This window comes from Equus przewalskii, chromosome 14, assembly GCF_037783145.1.
Source record: "Equus przewalskii isolate Varuska chromosome 14, EquPr2, whole genome shotgun sequence".
Taxonomy (NCBI): domain Eukaryota; kingdom Metazoa; phylum Chordata; class Mammalia; order Perissodactyla; family Equidae; genus Equus; species Equus przewalskii.
In genome coordinates this window covers 67,985,140-67,999,960 of record NC_091844.1, presented here as the reverse complement: position 1 = coordinate 67,999,960, position 14,821 = coordinate 67,985,140, and the positions used below count along the sequence as shown (strand labels likewise).

At 36.0% G+C, this 14,821-nt stretch overlaps 1 protein-coding gene across 2 annotated transcripts in view; it reads left to right on the top strand.

Annotated features, from left to right (window-relative positions):
* BABAM2 (BRISC and BRCA1 A complex member 2) overlaps positions 1–14,821 on the top strand; it is a 420,511-nt gene that overhangs the window by 41,349 nt on the left and 364,341 nt on the right. For both annotated transcript variants that reach the window (XM_070572970.1, XM_070572969.1), the window contains exon 3: positions 764–840. In XM_070572970.1, coding sequence (XP_070429071.1) covers positions 764–840 — 77 coding nt within the window. The remainder of the gene's footprint in view (positions 1–763; positions 841–14,821) is intronic.

The window sequence follows — 14,821 nt, the reverse complement described above, 5'->3', positions numbered from 1 at the left end:
GACATATAACTTACTCATTTGACTTCATATTAATATTTTATTAATTTGTGAAGCCAATACTGCTGTTATGCAGTTGAAGTTATGACTTGTAAGATCATGAAAGATACATCGTAAAGTAAATCTGTGTAAAGAACAAAGAACATGTATAACTTGGTGAAGTAATAGATTAAAAAAAACCCAACAAGCTGTTGAGACCTGAGTGACTAACTCACCCTCCCTTTTAAATTTGCATTTTATCTGAAACTGAGTGCAGTGCCTTGTGCTCTCCTGCAGATGTAAGTTACTAGGTGCCAAATCTAGAGGAAGCGGCTTACCTACATGGAAAGAGAGAAAATCGTCTGGTACCAGAAAAAGGCCCAAAGTGGGCTCTTTTTAGTACTAACTGAGTGAAAGCTAAGAGTCTATATTTAAAATATGACCATAAAACTACTCTTCTTTTACAATTCTTGGCATCAGAGACTACAGACCTGTTTTGAATGATATACCTGTTTTGAAAATCGCGATGCCCTTCTTTGAGAGAAGTAGTTGAAGCAGTGCTGGTGTTTGTTGTTAGAAGGCATGTAAGTTTTGTTGTGAGACAAATGAATTATTTGTTTTAGGGCAAGTCTTATTGTCTTGGCCTCCATGCCCTTTAAGGGCTTTTATTTTGTTCTATAAGCCAGTGTTTTAATCTTTTATCTATAAGGATCACTTTTAATTTACTTTATTAAATATCATAAATATTTGGGGGGTAAAGAAAATCTTTTCTTCTCTCTTTTTAAAGCTGCACGTCATTGACTCCTGGACCCAACTGTGACCGATTTAAACTGCACATACCATATGCTGGAGAGACATTAAAATGTAAGTAAATGATGACTATTTTACTGAAAATGTAGATTACAGTGCTACTTATTGGACTTTGTGCTTTAGTTTTTGTTTCTGGCTGTTAAGTGTTATCTCCTAGGATACTTTGATCACTAGGATTTACCTTTTTTAAAAAATATGTCTTTCAATCCTAGGTCTAGTCAAAGTAAGGCAGTTGGCAAGAAATAAATTGTGGTCAAATAGACATACACAGAAATTCTTAATTTTTAGGCCTGTGCAGTAATTCTTATATATTTTTTTCTCCATAGGGAGATCTTAGGTAATACCTCAATAAAGAGAGTCCATTGCTTTAAAATACCTGACCATTTAGAAACATTGTTTAGGTAAGAATGGCCGCTGTCCATGACTACTGATAACCCCCTTCTGGAACCACTGTTGCCAAGCACCATTGTCACTGATGTACTCCTGACTGCCACTGAGTATGAGAGTCCTACCTCAAAGACTCTTGGCACAGGTTAGGAGTGTCAACCTGTTATCTCTCTTATAGCAAGGATCAGAAATGTAAATGGCTGCAGGGGCCAGACCAGTAACATAAATGAGGGAAGCGGGCTAGATGTGCCAAGTTGAGGCACACCTACCCTGTCTCCAGGGGACTGCCTCTATTGATTTATTGAGAGAAGATGGAAATCTGAACTTTTATATGAATCTGTCAGTTTTAGATGTTGGCCACTTTTTAAAAATTAAAAACGTAGTGTGGGCCACCATTATGCAGGCCAAACCAAATGTGTTTGTGGGCTGCCTCAAATTGAGCTCTTGGACCGCTGGTTTGTGATCTTCATGAATAGTATGCAAGACCTAGTGTTGTGTTTAGTCCACCATCTATAGCCTTTGTCTAGGCTGCATCAGGCCTTCTCTGCCATTATACCTGTACTGAAGCTCTAGCTTAGTGTGGAAATGATGATAGCTTTGATTGGTTAGTATCAATAATCTCATCGGGAATTTTCTTTCTTGAACCTATACTTGTGGTGAACAGGCTATTAAAATATCTCTATTCTTAAAAAGAAGAAAAAGAACATAGATGTTAAAGATGGGACAGATGAGTCAACAGTGCCTTTCAGACCATAGACTGTGTTTTATCATTGTAGGCCAGGTGGGGCCACATCTTATTATTCTGTAGAATCACTTTATATTAGATTACCATATGCAACATGGAGTGAAAATTTGTGACATGCTAACTTGTTAACCTTGAATTATTAGGTCATTCTCTGGAAACCATTAAAATAGAGAAGAATTTCAGCTGCCTGAGGGTAGTAGGATAGATTAGATTACTGCTTTTTTGAAAAAAAATTAACTAAATTTAAAAGAAATATCAAAGTTAATCATTCACATGGTTAAGTATATAAATAGTTCAGAGATTTTTTTATGTATGAAAGTAGTAGTTCTTTGTCCCATTTCTCCCCAGTCCTAGTCCTGTTTCCCAAGGGAATCACTTAAAATTTTTTTAAATTGTTTTAGTGTTTAGTTCTCTGGGGATGATCTCCATATATCTAAATAATATGCTCATGCCTCTGTTTCTTGACTTATCAATTTTAGATATTATTATCTTTTGACTTCCTGCTCAGATTCATGAGGCATCAGCCTGTTTTCACTGCACCCTCTGTCTTTCTCTCCTCTTCTGTAATGCAGTTATTTCACTGCTGTTGGTTCCTGTGTTGGTTACCCTGTACCTTTAAAATTGTTATAAGATCACTTTAGGCATTGTATTGTACAGTCAAATGAGCAGTCCCTAAAAATTCTTAGTAAGTCCCTGGCACACCATTAGCACTGTGATTACTTAAGCACAATCTCTATGCAATGATGATGAACCCTTTATGCTTCGATTTAGTTTCCCATTAAGAAACTATTGGATAGTGTCTTTTGGCTTCTTAATTTATAAGATGAGCTCCTTCACCTCCCAACTTTTGTCTTCTATTATTTCCTTTGGATTGATAACTTATTGTCTGTTCTAAATCTGTGATTGTCTTCTAAAACGAATTGCTTGAATGATTGCTCTGCAGGCCTGCCCCTTCCTGGTTATCACTATGGAATTTACCTTTGTTATTTTCTTGGATTTGACCTTGGTTTTTAGAATCTATGTATTGAAAATTCTGTTTTGTAGAAGTATGTCTTGGTAAACAGGTATCCCTTTATCTTGCTGGAATACTGTCTCGAATAACTTGCTCAGATTCCTCTCCTCCCTCCCCCCTTCCACCTTTCCTGTTGCCCTTCTACTAATTTTTTATTACCACAGTCATAATTACATATCTTAATTTCTAAGAGCTCTTTCTTGCTCTTGCTCTCTGTTTCACAACATCTTGTTCTTATTTTTCAAGTACAATATCTTAAAAGCTTTAAAAGGATATAGAGTTTTTTTAAAAAATTTTCTTCTGTTTTCCGAATTATTTTAAATTTTCCCCAGGGGTTGTGTTTTTGTTTATCCTCTTTTTTCCCCCCCCTCTGTTATTCTATAGCCATGCATTAAGTAAAAGGTGGTTTTTGGTTGTCCATTTATGTTAAGACAGACAATAAAACTCTGATTTGGTGGGCTGGCCCAGTGGTGTAGTGGTTAAGTTTGCACACTCTGCTTCGGTGGCCTGGGGTTCATGGGTTCAGATCCTGGGTCTGGACCTATGCACTGCTCATCAAGCTGTGCTGTGGCAGCATCCCACATACAGAATAGAGGAAGATTGGCACAGATGTTAGCTCAGGGCCACTCTTCCTCACAAAAAAAAAAGACCAAAAAAACAACCCACCCCAAAAAATCTCTTGTTGGGTCTTCTGTATAGGTCATCAGGGCTTATTGAGTGTGTGGGTTACTGGTGGGCCAGCTATTAGTATGAGGAACCTCTGTGTGTCTTATTTTGGAGTTCAACTGTTCTAGCTCTTCCTCAAATAGGTTGTTCTATTTCTTTAGAAAATCCTCTGTATGTTTTTCTTGGGGATATATATCTGGCCACCATGCCATTTTAGGGGGATGGGTATATAGATTAGTCCCCATGGAGCTTTTAGTTAAAACTCCCTGTTCTTATCTCTGTGTCTCCTTCTTGCGTCTCTGTACACTAGATGACTGCAAGTTTTTATGACTTTACCAGGACAGATGGCTTCCTCCTCATCAGTAGCCTCTTTTTCACTTTATTGCAGCCAAAGCTTTCTTTGCCCTGTCTCATTGAGTATTACTGTTCCACCTGCAGCTGCCTTCTAGGAATTTGTTGAAATGTCTCATCTCCTGGTTGCTACTCTCTTTCCTTCCTCTTTACTCTCCTGTTGTTTTGGATTTTTATCTTTCTGTTTCTTCACTATCATTTAATGGAAGAGTGGGTCTTAGAAGAGAGAAGAAATACATGTGTGTGGTCAGTCCACAGCCTTGAGCCAAAAATAATGTGACTTCACAAGGATCTTTCGAGCTGTATGAGTTTATGTTAGTAAGCATTTACTAATATCCTATATCTTCTCATTACTATAAGATTTTCATGGGAATCCTCTTATAACATTAGCGATTAGGGTATTTGGACTGATATTCACATTGTAAGTTAATTATGTCTTATCAAGCTATTGCTTGATATCATCATTATGTACTAGGGCCTTAATTTAGCCCATAGAATGCTCTATAATTGAATAATAAGTGAACTTTGTATACTGAAGCTCTTGCACATTAAGTTGAGTCAAGATCCTAGCCTTAAGCATTCCTCAACCAAATAAAAGGAAAAGGCAATGATTATGGACACTATATTTACAAAAGTTCATTGAATCGGAAGAAGGAGTTTTTATTATTTCTTTCTTTCTGAAATTCTTGACGTTATTTAGGACGGCTTTCTGAAGGGTGTAGGTCATATGATTAAGTTTAGTGTTGGAACCAAGGTATGACAGGGAGTGCAGAGCCGGGAAAGATTTGGTTTAACAGACTAGAGCAAAGTGATGTTATGAACAAATTCTTTCTGGGCTTTGGGAAAGTATAGTGTTTAAGGTAACATTTCACCTCTTGCTTTAAAAAATTTTCTGAAAAACTCTTAGATTGGTACCCTTTGAGGTACCCCAGTGCTTCAGTATGGAGGCCAAACTATAAACGTCTTTAAATTTCCAGATGGAAATTGCTTTTAATGTCTGTTGAAAATGCGATAGAATCCTCAAAAATAAATGAAATTAGATAAATTATGAAACATGTCCTTATTCTCTGACAGTGTAAAAATTGAAAAATTTACATAAAGAAAATAAAAACAAACAAAGACATAGTTAAAACTCAAGTCAAGATCAATTAAACCATTTTTATTAGACCTGGTGTTTTACGAATCTGCCTACATAAATTTGTTCATATCAGTGATTATATAGCAAGGCTATTTTATTTTTCTTAATTTGTATAATGTTTAGGCCATGATTATTTAAAGTTTCTTTCTTTTTAACTGTACTTATTTTAAAATTATTTCAAAATTGATTCTGTTTAGGGGCCGGCCTGGTGGCGCAGCATTTAAGTTCACGTGCTCTACTTTGGCAGCCCAGGGTTCACTGGTTCGGATCCTGGGTGCGGACTTACGGACCACTTATCAAGCCATGCTGTGGCGGGCTTCTTCAGCAAAAAGAGGAGGATTGGCGGCGGGTGTTAGCTCAGGGCTAATCTTCCTAAAAAAAAAAAAATAATTCTGTTTACAGTTTTTTAATAAATGTTTCTAAGAGGAGTCTCTTGAGTCATGATGTGTTGATAGTAGGAGTAATGTACAGCACTTTGACATTTTATTAACCTCAGTAATTAGTGTAGCTTCACTCTGCATGGTTTAAAGTTCATGGAAGTAGATAATTTACTGTATCAACGAAATTATTGTAAAGGAATAAATCTTTTGTGGCAAATTAGGAATTTGTAAAGAATCTGTTTTTCTCTCTTAGAGAACAGCAAGATTTTGCATTGCTGTAAAATTAATGTTAGACTCACTTCTTTTTTTTTTTTTTACTCTATTTTATTTAAAAAAAATCTTGCAAGGACAAAGACTTTTACATGTTTCTACTCCGTCAAGTTTTATAACCTTTGGTCTATCAATAAGGTTATCGTGGTTAATTATCACAAGATTGGTGATTGAGTTCAACCTCCTATAACTAACATAATATTTCGTCTTTAAACAAATACAATTCTTTACAAGAAATGTTTTAACAAATGTAGTTTTCTAAAACAAATATACATAATTGAAAGGTTACATAGTTTAATAATCCTTGGAAAATAACTATCACAGCAAATAGAAAAGCTCTTTGCCCTCTTTAGGAAACAGACCTAGAGTGAAACCTAACTTATGGTAATAAGAAACTGAATAAGTACAGATTTAAATTATATTCTATGGTAACTACTAGATAAATATTCTCTTTTGCCTTTATCTTTCTAAGCAAAGAGTAATTGCTAACTCAATGCATTACAATCTCATAATGGTTTATGTAAACAACTTCTTTATCTAACGTTTCTCATTAAATCCCATTGAAAACTTGTGGTGCGTGGTTTAAACTATAATTTTAACCAAGGCTGAATCAAAGTATTTGGTGTTTAAAGTAATTTTATTTTATAACTTTAAGCTCAGTGAAGTTAGAGATGGAGTCTCTGGCATAGTAAAGATTTTCAACTAAATATTTGCTGAAAGGGACCGGCCAGTGGCACAGCAGTTAAGTTCGCATGTTCTGCTTCGGCAGCCCAGGGTTCGCTGGTTCAGATCCCGGGTGCGGACATGGCACTGCTTGGCAAGCCATGCTGTGGCAGGTGTCCCACATATAAAGTAGAGGAAGATGGGCATGGATGTTAGCTCAGGGCCAGTCTTCCTCAGAAAAAAGAGGAGGATTGGCAGCAGATGTTAGCTCAGGGCTATTCTTCCTCAAAAAAAAGAAAATTTGTTGAAGGAATGGAATGAATGCATGCGTGAATTAATGAATCAGTGTTCAGATTTTTGTTGGTTAAGTGTAGTGTTATAAAGAATGTGGCATTCTGTTACTGTATCAGTCCCTTGCCAACAGAAATTCAGTCTTTAGAAGTTATTTACTATACAAAGAATTTGTAATTGGAACATTGCTCTTAACAATTCAGAAAACAGGAAGGATATATAGTACTTTGCAGATTTGGAGTCTGTTTCAATTTTGTCTTTATATTTATATATTTTACTCTGCCCTCTTGAAGCAGATAAATGAAAATAGTGTGTAATTAAATTTTATATTTCAGAATATTTTATATGTTAGAAAACAGTTCTATAAATGTTTCATCTGTGAATAAAGGAAACTTTGTGCAGTTACTGAGAATGAGAGTGAAAGACAAAGAAGAGGGCATATTTCTACCCATGAATTCATGAATTGATGCCTACAGAATTACCCACATCCAAAATTAAATAACTGAAATAAAAAAGACCAGAAGATTACAGTACATTAGGAATGACGTTATTGTTTCCTCAGCTCTTTTAATGTGAAGAGACACTGTTGAGCAGTGAAAGAGTTGCTAGTCTGTGTAAGATTCTCATGGAAAATATCAAAGGATATCTGAATTAAAGAGAAGTTCTTGAATTTCACGATTGTAGAAGAGACAGCTAGTACTTACTTAAACAGGATTGGAAAAGTCAATCTACAGTGATAAAGATTGATTTAGATAAAATACATGTTAATATCTAGGATGGTGCCACTAAAAACATTGACCAATTATAGCAAAAATCAGAGAGGAAGATCAGTGAGCTTCATATAAATGCGTATTTGTAAAAATAGCCACCCTCGTCACGCTCTACAGTGCTTAGCTCTTGAAGAAATTACTGTTTGTGTTTTTGTGTGCCCTATTTAATAGGGGAGGGAGTGAGACTCTTTTGCTTATATTTTATTTCCAATCTTTAGCTTATTACCTGGCATTTAGAGTGGCTCAATAAGTGTTTATGGAGTGAATGAACCATGTTCATTCTGTGGATCTAGCAATGATAGAAGTGACAGAACTCTGAAGTATTCTCAGTTTTGCAAGTTCTTTGAATAACACTATTTATGTAACTATAAAGAGAGATTATTGAAATATTTTAAGTTATATCAAGCAAGTCTGTGGCTGGTAAATCAAATGGTTTGCTAACATTCGTTTCAAATATGAAATTATCTTTTGTTTAAAATTTCTATTTTTCATACTAACAATTTATTTTAATCAGAGATTGTTTGGTTATAAGAAACCCATTGGAACAAACATAAATTAAAGAGTGTGTTTGTCTTTATAAGGAATTAAATGAATTCCATGGTGCCTAAGGGCAGGAAATATAGCCAGGCCTCACAGGGGCTGGAACCAGGGACTGCAAGGATGGTAGACACCATAATAGCCAGTCAGCATCTGTGTCCTTGTTTGTCTCTTTCTCCTGCAGCGTATTCTATTGTCACTATATTCTCCAGATTTCTGTTTCTCCTCACATAGAGTAGAAATGGCTTCCTGAACCCACTCTGTGGTAACTCAGTTCAAGGCCACCAGAGACAGTCTAAGGTCTTTGAGCCTAAATTCCTGGGAGGGAGGGTCTGATTGGCAGCTTGGGCTGGGTGTCCACTTGTGATTCAGTCAAACGGCCAGGAATTCTGGGTCGTGTATTATCAACCTGGTTACTAGAGGCCAGTTTTAGCACAAGGTAAGCATGGGCTGGGCAGGTGCCCAGAGAGGTATCTATTCCACTGTTTCAGGAATTCTTTCTAAAGAGCTTCCAAATGAAACTATAGACATTTTCCCTTTGTCTTTAACAATAGAAGCAATACCGTTGTTTATAGTCTGAGGAATGATGAATATTTCAAAGCTGTTTGCAACAGAGTGAAGAAGTCATGCCAAAGAATTATCTCCAAAGGTTTTGAAAGACTTTTCAAAAGTTGAAAGACTTTCTCCGAGGAAAAGTCTTTTTTTTAGGGGAAAACGAAAAAAATAGATTATGATTGGGATAATAGATTTTCTCCCATGTTTGCAGAGGAGCCATATAAAATTACTGTTTATTTCCAGGCTTCAATACTACATCACTAAATTTAAATTTTTATTTTTGGGGGAATGATTACAGCAAAATGTAGCTAATCTGAGAACTGCTATTAAATGGGACTATTTAATTGAACAGCGGTCAGACATACGCAAAGATTTTTTACAGACATATTGCAAATAGGGTTCTAGAAGTTCTACTTCACTGAATCTTGAAATTCAACTTCATCTTTGATCCTGTCTCAAGTGGTTTGACTGCTGTGTGTGTGTGCGTGTGTGCGTGTGTGTGAGTTAACACAGTGCTTCCTGCATCTCAAGTCTGTTACATATTACTGTGTCTTAGACAATCAGCATAGTAAGCTCAGAATGCTCTTTTTTTCCCTGCTCTATTCCTCTAAAATCTTTCTTATGCAGCATTGTAGAGATAGAGAGACACTGGGGCTGGGCACTGATGGCTGTCAAACAGAAACTGGATACCAAACTGGTAGCACCTGAAGGACCCAAGTGGCGTTGTGACGTTTGTTGCATCAGCTGAAAGAGAGATTAAGGTTCTGTTGATTTAATCATATCTATGAGAATTTTGCACTTTGGTTTGTTCTTATACCTTATATTTTGAACTTTGGCCAGTAGGTCCAAAAGCTGGCTACCGTGGCTCTAGCTGTGGGCAATTTTGTTGGGATGACAATGTTGTTTTGTGTAAAATTTCTTGTATTGTTTAAAGTAACCTGTTTGGGAAATGTTAACCGAGTAATCCTTCTGCTATAACCCCTCCTCTCTCCCCTTCAATATCTGAGGACTGAATCCCTCAGCCTAGCATTCAAGCCTCTCACAGTCTGCCACTCCCTCCTTCCAGTCCCCCTAGTCGGGCTCAGCTGACAACAATCCAAGTCATAAGCCTACACAACCGATTGCTCATTGTACTTCTCAAATACCCTGCTTTTCCTGTTTCTGCTTTTGTTTACATTGTTTTGGCTTCAGAACGATGGACCAAGGAAATAATAAAGTAGCCTGACTGATTTGTGACATATTTGGTTCTTCATTTGCGCTCACAAATCTGCCATTCTACTGGATGTGCTCTCTAGGAGGCTCCTTGGCCAGCTCTCTTCTAGTTTCTAAGATCACCTGCAAGGAGAGTAGGAGTGAACCATTTTTACTATAATTCATAACAGTTGAGCTGAGTAAAAAGTTGGACACGATGTCCAGGGACTTAGTGCTTTGCATCATGCTGAGAGGCATAATTTTCCTTGGTAGCGTAGTTCATTTTACTTTTTATCTTTTTAAAAGATTCATTTACTTAAAGATTATTATTATCTAGCATTCAAGGTATTTTTAGAGGCTAATTAGGGAGGCAGGTCACCTTTGATTTAGTGAATGTTCTAAAAAAATGCTCATTGAAAGGCAAGTAAGAAGTGCTAATTTTGTGGATTAGACGTTATCTCTCCCTCAGATTTTGAGGATTCTTTGTCCTAGGATTTCAGAATATTTTATTTTCTTGGAATTCATGGAATGTTAGAAAAATTTGAAGAATAGCGACTTATTATTATTAATTTAAATTTGTAAAGTCAGTTATAGCTAACTATAGATATAATCTGGCTTTGATGCTGATTATAGTTTATTAAAAAATGACTGAGATAATTGCTAAACTAACTTACTGAGCATTTATTTTATAGAGAGTTAGGCTTGTTTATATACGTGATCTCCTTTAATCACACAGTAGTGCTGAAATAGAAATTTATATCCCACTTTTTACTATTAACTTTATTGAAGCATAATTTACAGTTAATATAAAATGTACTCATTTTAAGTGTACCGTTCTATACATTTTGGCAGTTGTAAACACATGTGTAACTGCGCTGCAGTCAAGAACATAGAACATTTCCATTCTCCGTAGATAGAGAACATTTCTTTCCCTCCACAAGTCAGTCACCTCCACCACCATGCCCCTAATCCCTGAGCCTTATCTTTTCTCTGAGGCTCTAAAACTGTTTTGCCTCTTTTAGAATTTCATGTACTAAATGGAATCATATACTATGTAGTTTTGGTGTATGGCTTCTTTCATTCAGCATAACGCTTTTAAGATTCAGCCATATTATTCCTTGTATCAGACTTTTGTTCCTTTTATTGCTGAATGGTATAACATTGTGTGGATATATCACAGGTTTTTTTTATTCATTCATTTATTGAAGGACATTTGGGTTTCCAGTTTTTGACTGTTATGAATAAATCTGCTATTATATTTTCATACATGTTTTTCTGTGGAGATGTGTTTTCATTTTCTTGGGTAAATACCTAGGTGTGGTATTGCTGTGTTATAAGCTAAGTGTGTGCTTAACTATATAAGTAACTGCTAAACTGTTTTCCAACGTGGTTGTACTATTTTACATTCCTGCCAGCAATTTATGAGCAATCTAGTTATTCCATGTTCTTGCCAGGATTTGATATTGTTGGTCTTTTTAATTATGTCCATGCTAATGGATATGTAGTGGTACCTCATTATGGCTTTAATTTGCATTTTAATGTACTTATTGGCTATTCACATATCTTTTATTGTGAAGTGTCCAAATCTTTTGCTCAATGTTTTGATTGAATTGTTCATTTTCTTGTTGAGTTATAAGTGTTCTCTATATAGTTTAGAAAGAAGTTGTCAGTTTGTCGCTATTTTCTTCCAGTCTGTGGCTTCCCTTTTCATCTTTTTAATGGTATCCAAGAGCAGACGTTTTTAATGTAGGGACCTGAAATTGGCCACCCCGAGATATGTCTCTTTGGCATCAGGATTATTTGAGGCTGATTGCTTTTGATAAATTGGGACAGGGAAGGAGGCTCTGAGGAATGGAACTTGCCCTTTCTTAGGACACATTTACATTTGTAAGGTAAGTCTCTATCTGTGAAAGGTGCCTCCCTCTCTGTACCAGGAAGAAGAAAGGCGATGACCTTCTCTCTAGAAACTCTTAATCCATACCAAAGGCAAGGACTTAAAATCTGCATTTTATTGTGCTTCTCTGGTAACCTCCTGTAACTGACTTCCCTCCCTCTCCCAACGTTGGCATCTCCTTAAAGATTAAGCATCTTTCTTTAGGCTGGGAACCGATTGCAGCGCTCATCTGTGACCCCTCAGCCGAGGTAACACACCTGCCACCCTGCGGCGCTCACTGAGACAGCAGACCTATCTGCCGTCTCTATCAAGCGCTGTGCTGACAGAGCAGCCTCGTGACTATTGTCAAAGGGACTGTTCAATCACATGTGAAACACCCCGTTTGGGGGCTATATAACCACTCTGTGCACCCCACTTCTTCGTGCCCTTTCTTCCTTCGGGAAGAAAGGCCCCAGGCCATGGTTCCTCATAAAGCTCTGTTTAATTTTCTCTTGCTATTCTGTCTCATGTGAATTTAATTCGTTCTCTGGCCAGACGAACCCACATTTGGGAAGAGGAAATGTCTTCCTCCCCTACATTAATATCGATGAAGTCCAATTTAACAATTTTTTTTTATGGTTTATGCTTTTGGCTTCTTGTTTAAAGTCTTTGCCTATCTGAAGGTCTTAAAGATTTTCTCCTAGAAGTTTTATATTTTTACCTTTGACATTTTGGCTTTTGATCTATTTTACTTAATTTTGACCATACATATGTTAATTAACCATGTAAGTGTCGGTTCATTTCTGGACTTTACGTTGTATTCCATTGATATGCCTATCATATGTCCATCTATCATAGTCCATGATATGTCAAACGTGTATTTACATTGTATTCTCATGATATGTATGTGAGTACAACACTGACTTGATTACTATAGCTTTATAGTAAGTCTCAATCAGGCAACTTTTTTTCCAAAACTGTTTTGGCTATCCTAGGTGCTTTGTATTTTCATAGAAATTTTAGAATCAGCTTATTAAATGTCTACAAAAATCCTGCTGCGATTGCATTAAATCTGGAGATCAATTTGTGGAGAATTAGCATCTTAATAACATTGAGTCTTCCAACCGATAGAAATGATAACTTCTCTATTTAGGTCTTCTTTAATTTCTTTCAGTATTTTTAAGTTTTTGGTGAACAAGTCTTGTACAAGTTTTGTTAAATTTTCCTGTAAATATTTCATTTTGTAATGCTAATTTATAGTATATGTTTTTTTAACTTTCTTTTTCTAATTCTTTGTTGCTAATCTGTTGATACTGTGAAAATTAATAAAAGGAAACCTCATTTAAAATGGAGTCGGGAGGCCAGAAGAGGGAGCTCTCATGTACCCCCACTCATTGCCCTCCACAGACCCCAAACAGTGAGAGGTGTACCTTGAGTCTCCAACAGGAAGTGGCCTACTTTAGTACCCTTTCTCCTTGCCCCCCAACAAGCCCAGCCAGTGGGAAAACACCACAACTCAGCCAATGAGAAACCATCACAATCCCAGATTCCTGCTCTCTTCCGGCGGACTTTGCTCATACCTGTCCCTTCTAACTTCCTTCTTTTTCTGTATAAAGTAACATTTTCTTTCCTTTGTTTGCCAGACTTTCCTGTGGTTGCCATAGCTTGCTTGTCCCAAATTGCAGTTCTCTGCTATTCTCAAATAAGCCCATTTTGTTGGTAAAATAACTGTTTTATTTAAGGTCAGCAATACAATTGATTTTGGTATATTGACTTTCTATGTGGCTAAGTCCTTATATCCACTTAATAGTTCTAGTAACTTTTTTGTAGATTCCTTAGGTATTTTCTTAAAAAGCAATCACATCTCTTGTGAAGAAGATGGTTTTGCTTCTTCCTTTCCAATCTGTATGATTTATATTTCTTATTCTTGCTTTATTGAACTGAATTGGCCCTCTAGCACAGTGTTGAGTAGAAGTGATGAGATCAGACATCTTTGCCTTATTTTCAATCTTAAGGGGACGGTGTTTAGTCTTTCATCATTAAGTATAATTGTCAATTTTAGGTGCCGTTTATCAATTTGAGAAAGTTCCCATCTATTTTGACTTGCTGAGAGTTTAATTTTAATATTTTAGGTGCTTTTTTTTCTCTGTCTGTAGTGGTTTCTCTCTCTCATTTGTTAATATGATGAGTAAACTGATTTTCAAATGTTGAACCAATGTCGCATTCCTGAGATTAATCCCACTTGATCATTATGTATTATCCTTTTTATATAATGCTGTATTTGATTCATTCATATTCTTTTAAGGATGTGTACATCTATATTTGATGCTGTATTTCTGTATTTTTCTTGTAGTTCTGTGCTTGATTTTGGTATCAAAGTAATGCTGGCCTCATAAAATGAGTTGGGAAGTGTTCAGTCCTCCTCTGTTTTCTGAAAGTTTGTGAAGAACTGATTTTATTTCTTCCTTAAATGTTTGATAGAATTCACCAGGGAAGCCATCTATGCCTGGAGAATGAGTGTGAGTGTGTGAATGTTTTTAATGATGAATGTAATTTCTTTAATATCTGTAGGGCTATCAGGTTATTTACTTATTCTTAAGTGAGCTTTTGGAGTCTTGTCTTTCAAACAATTTGTCCATTACCTCCAACTTGTTGAATGTATTGGCATAATGTTATTCATAGCATTCCCTTATTACTCTTTTGCTACCTGTGTGATCTATATTAATGTCCCCTCTTTCATTCCTGACATTGATAAATTGTGTCTTTCCTCTGCTTTTCTTGATTAGTCTAGCTAGAGGATTAACCATTTTATCAATCTTTTCAAATAACTAGCTTTGGTTTTGTAGATTTTTCTCTGTTATTCTGGTTTATATTTCATTGATTTATACTCTGTTATTTTTGAGAATCTCTGCTTTTTAGATCATTTAACTTAATGTAATTACTGCTATGGTTGGATTTAAGTTTACCATCTTGCGATTTATTTTCTATTTGTTGCATGTGCTTTTCGTTCCTTTTTTCTCCTTTCCTTCCTTCCTTTTGGATTAATTAATATTTTAGGATTCCATTTTGTCTCTACTCTTGGCTTCTTAGCTTTATTTTTTTTCCATGGCTGCTCTAGTGTTTAGAATATGCATCTTTAACTTTTCACAGTTAAAGTTAAAAATATTATAGTTCTTCATTTATAATGTAAGAACCTAACAATAGTA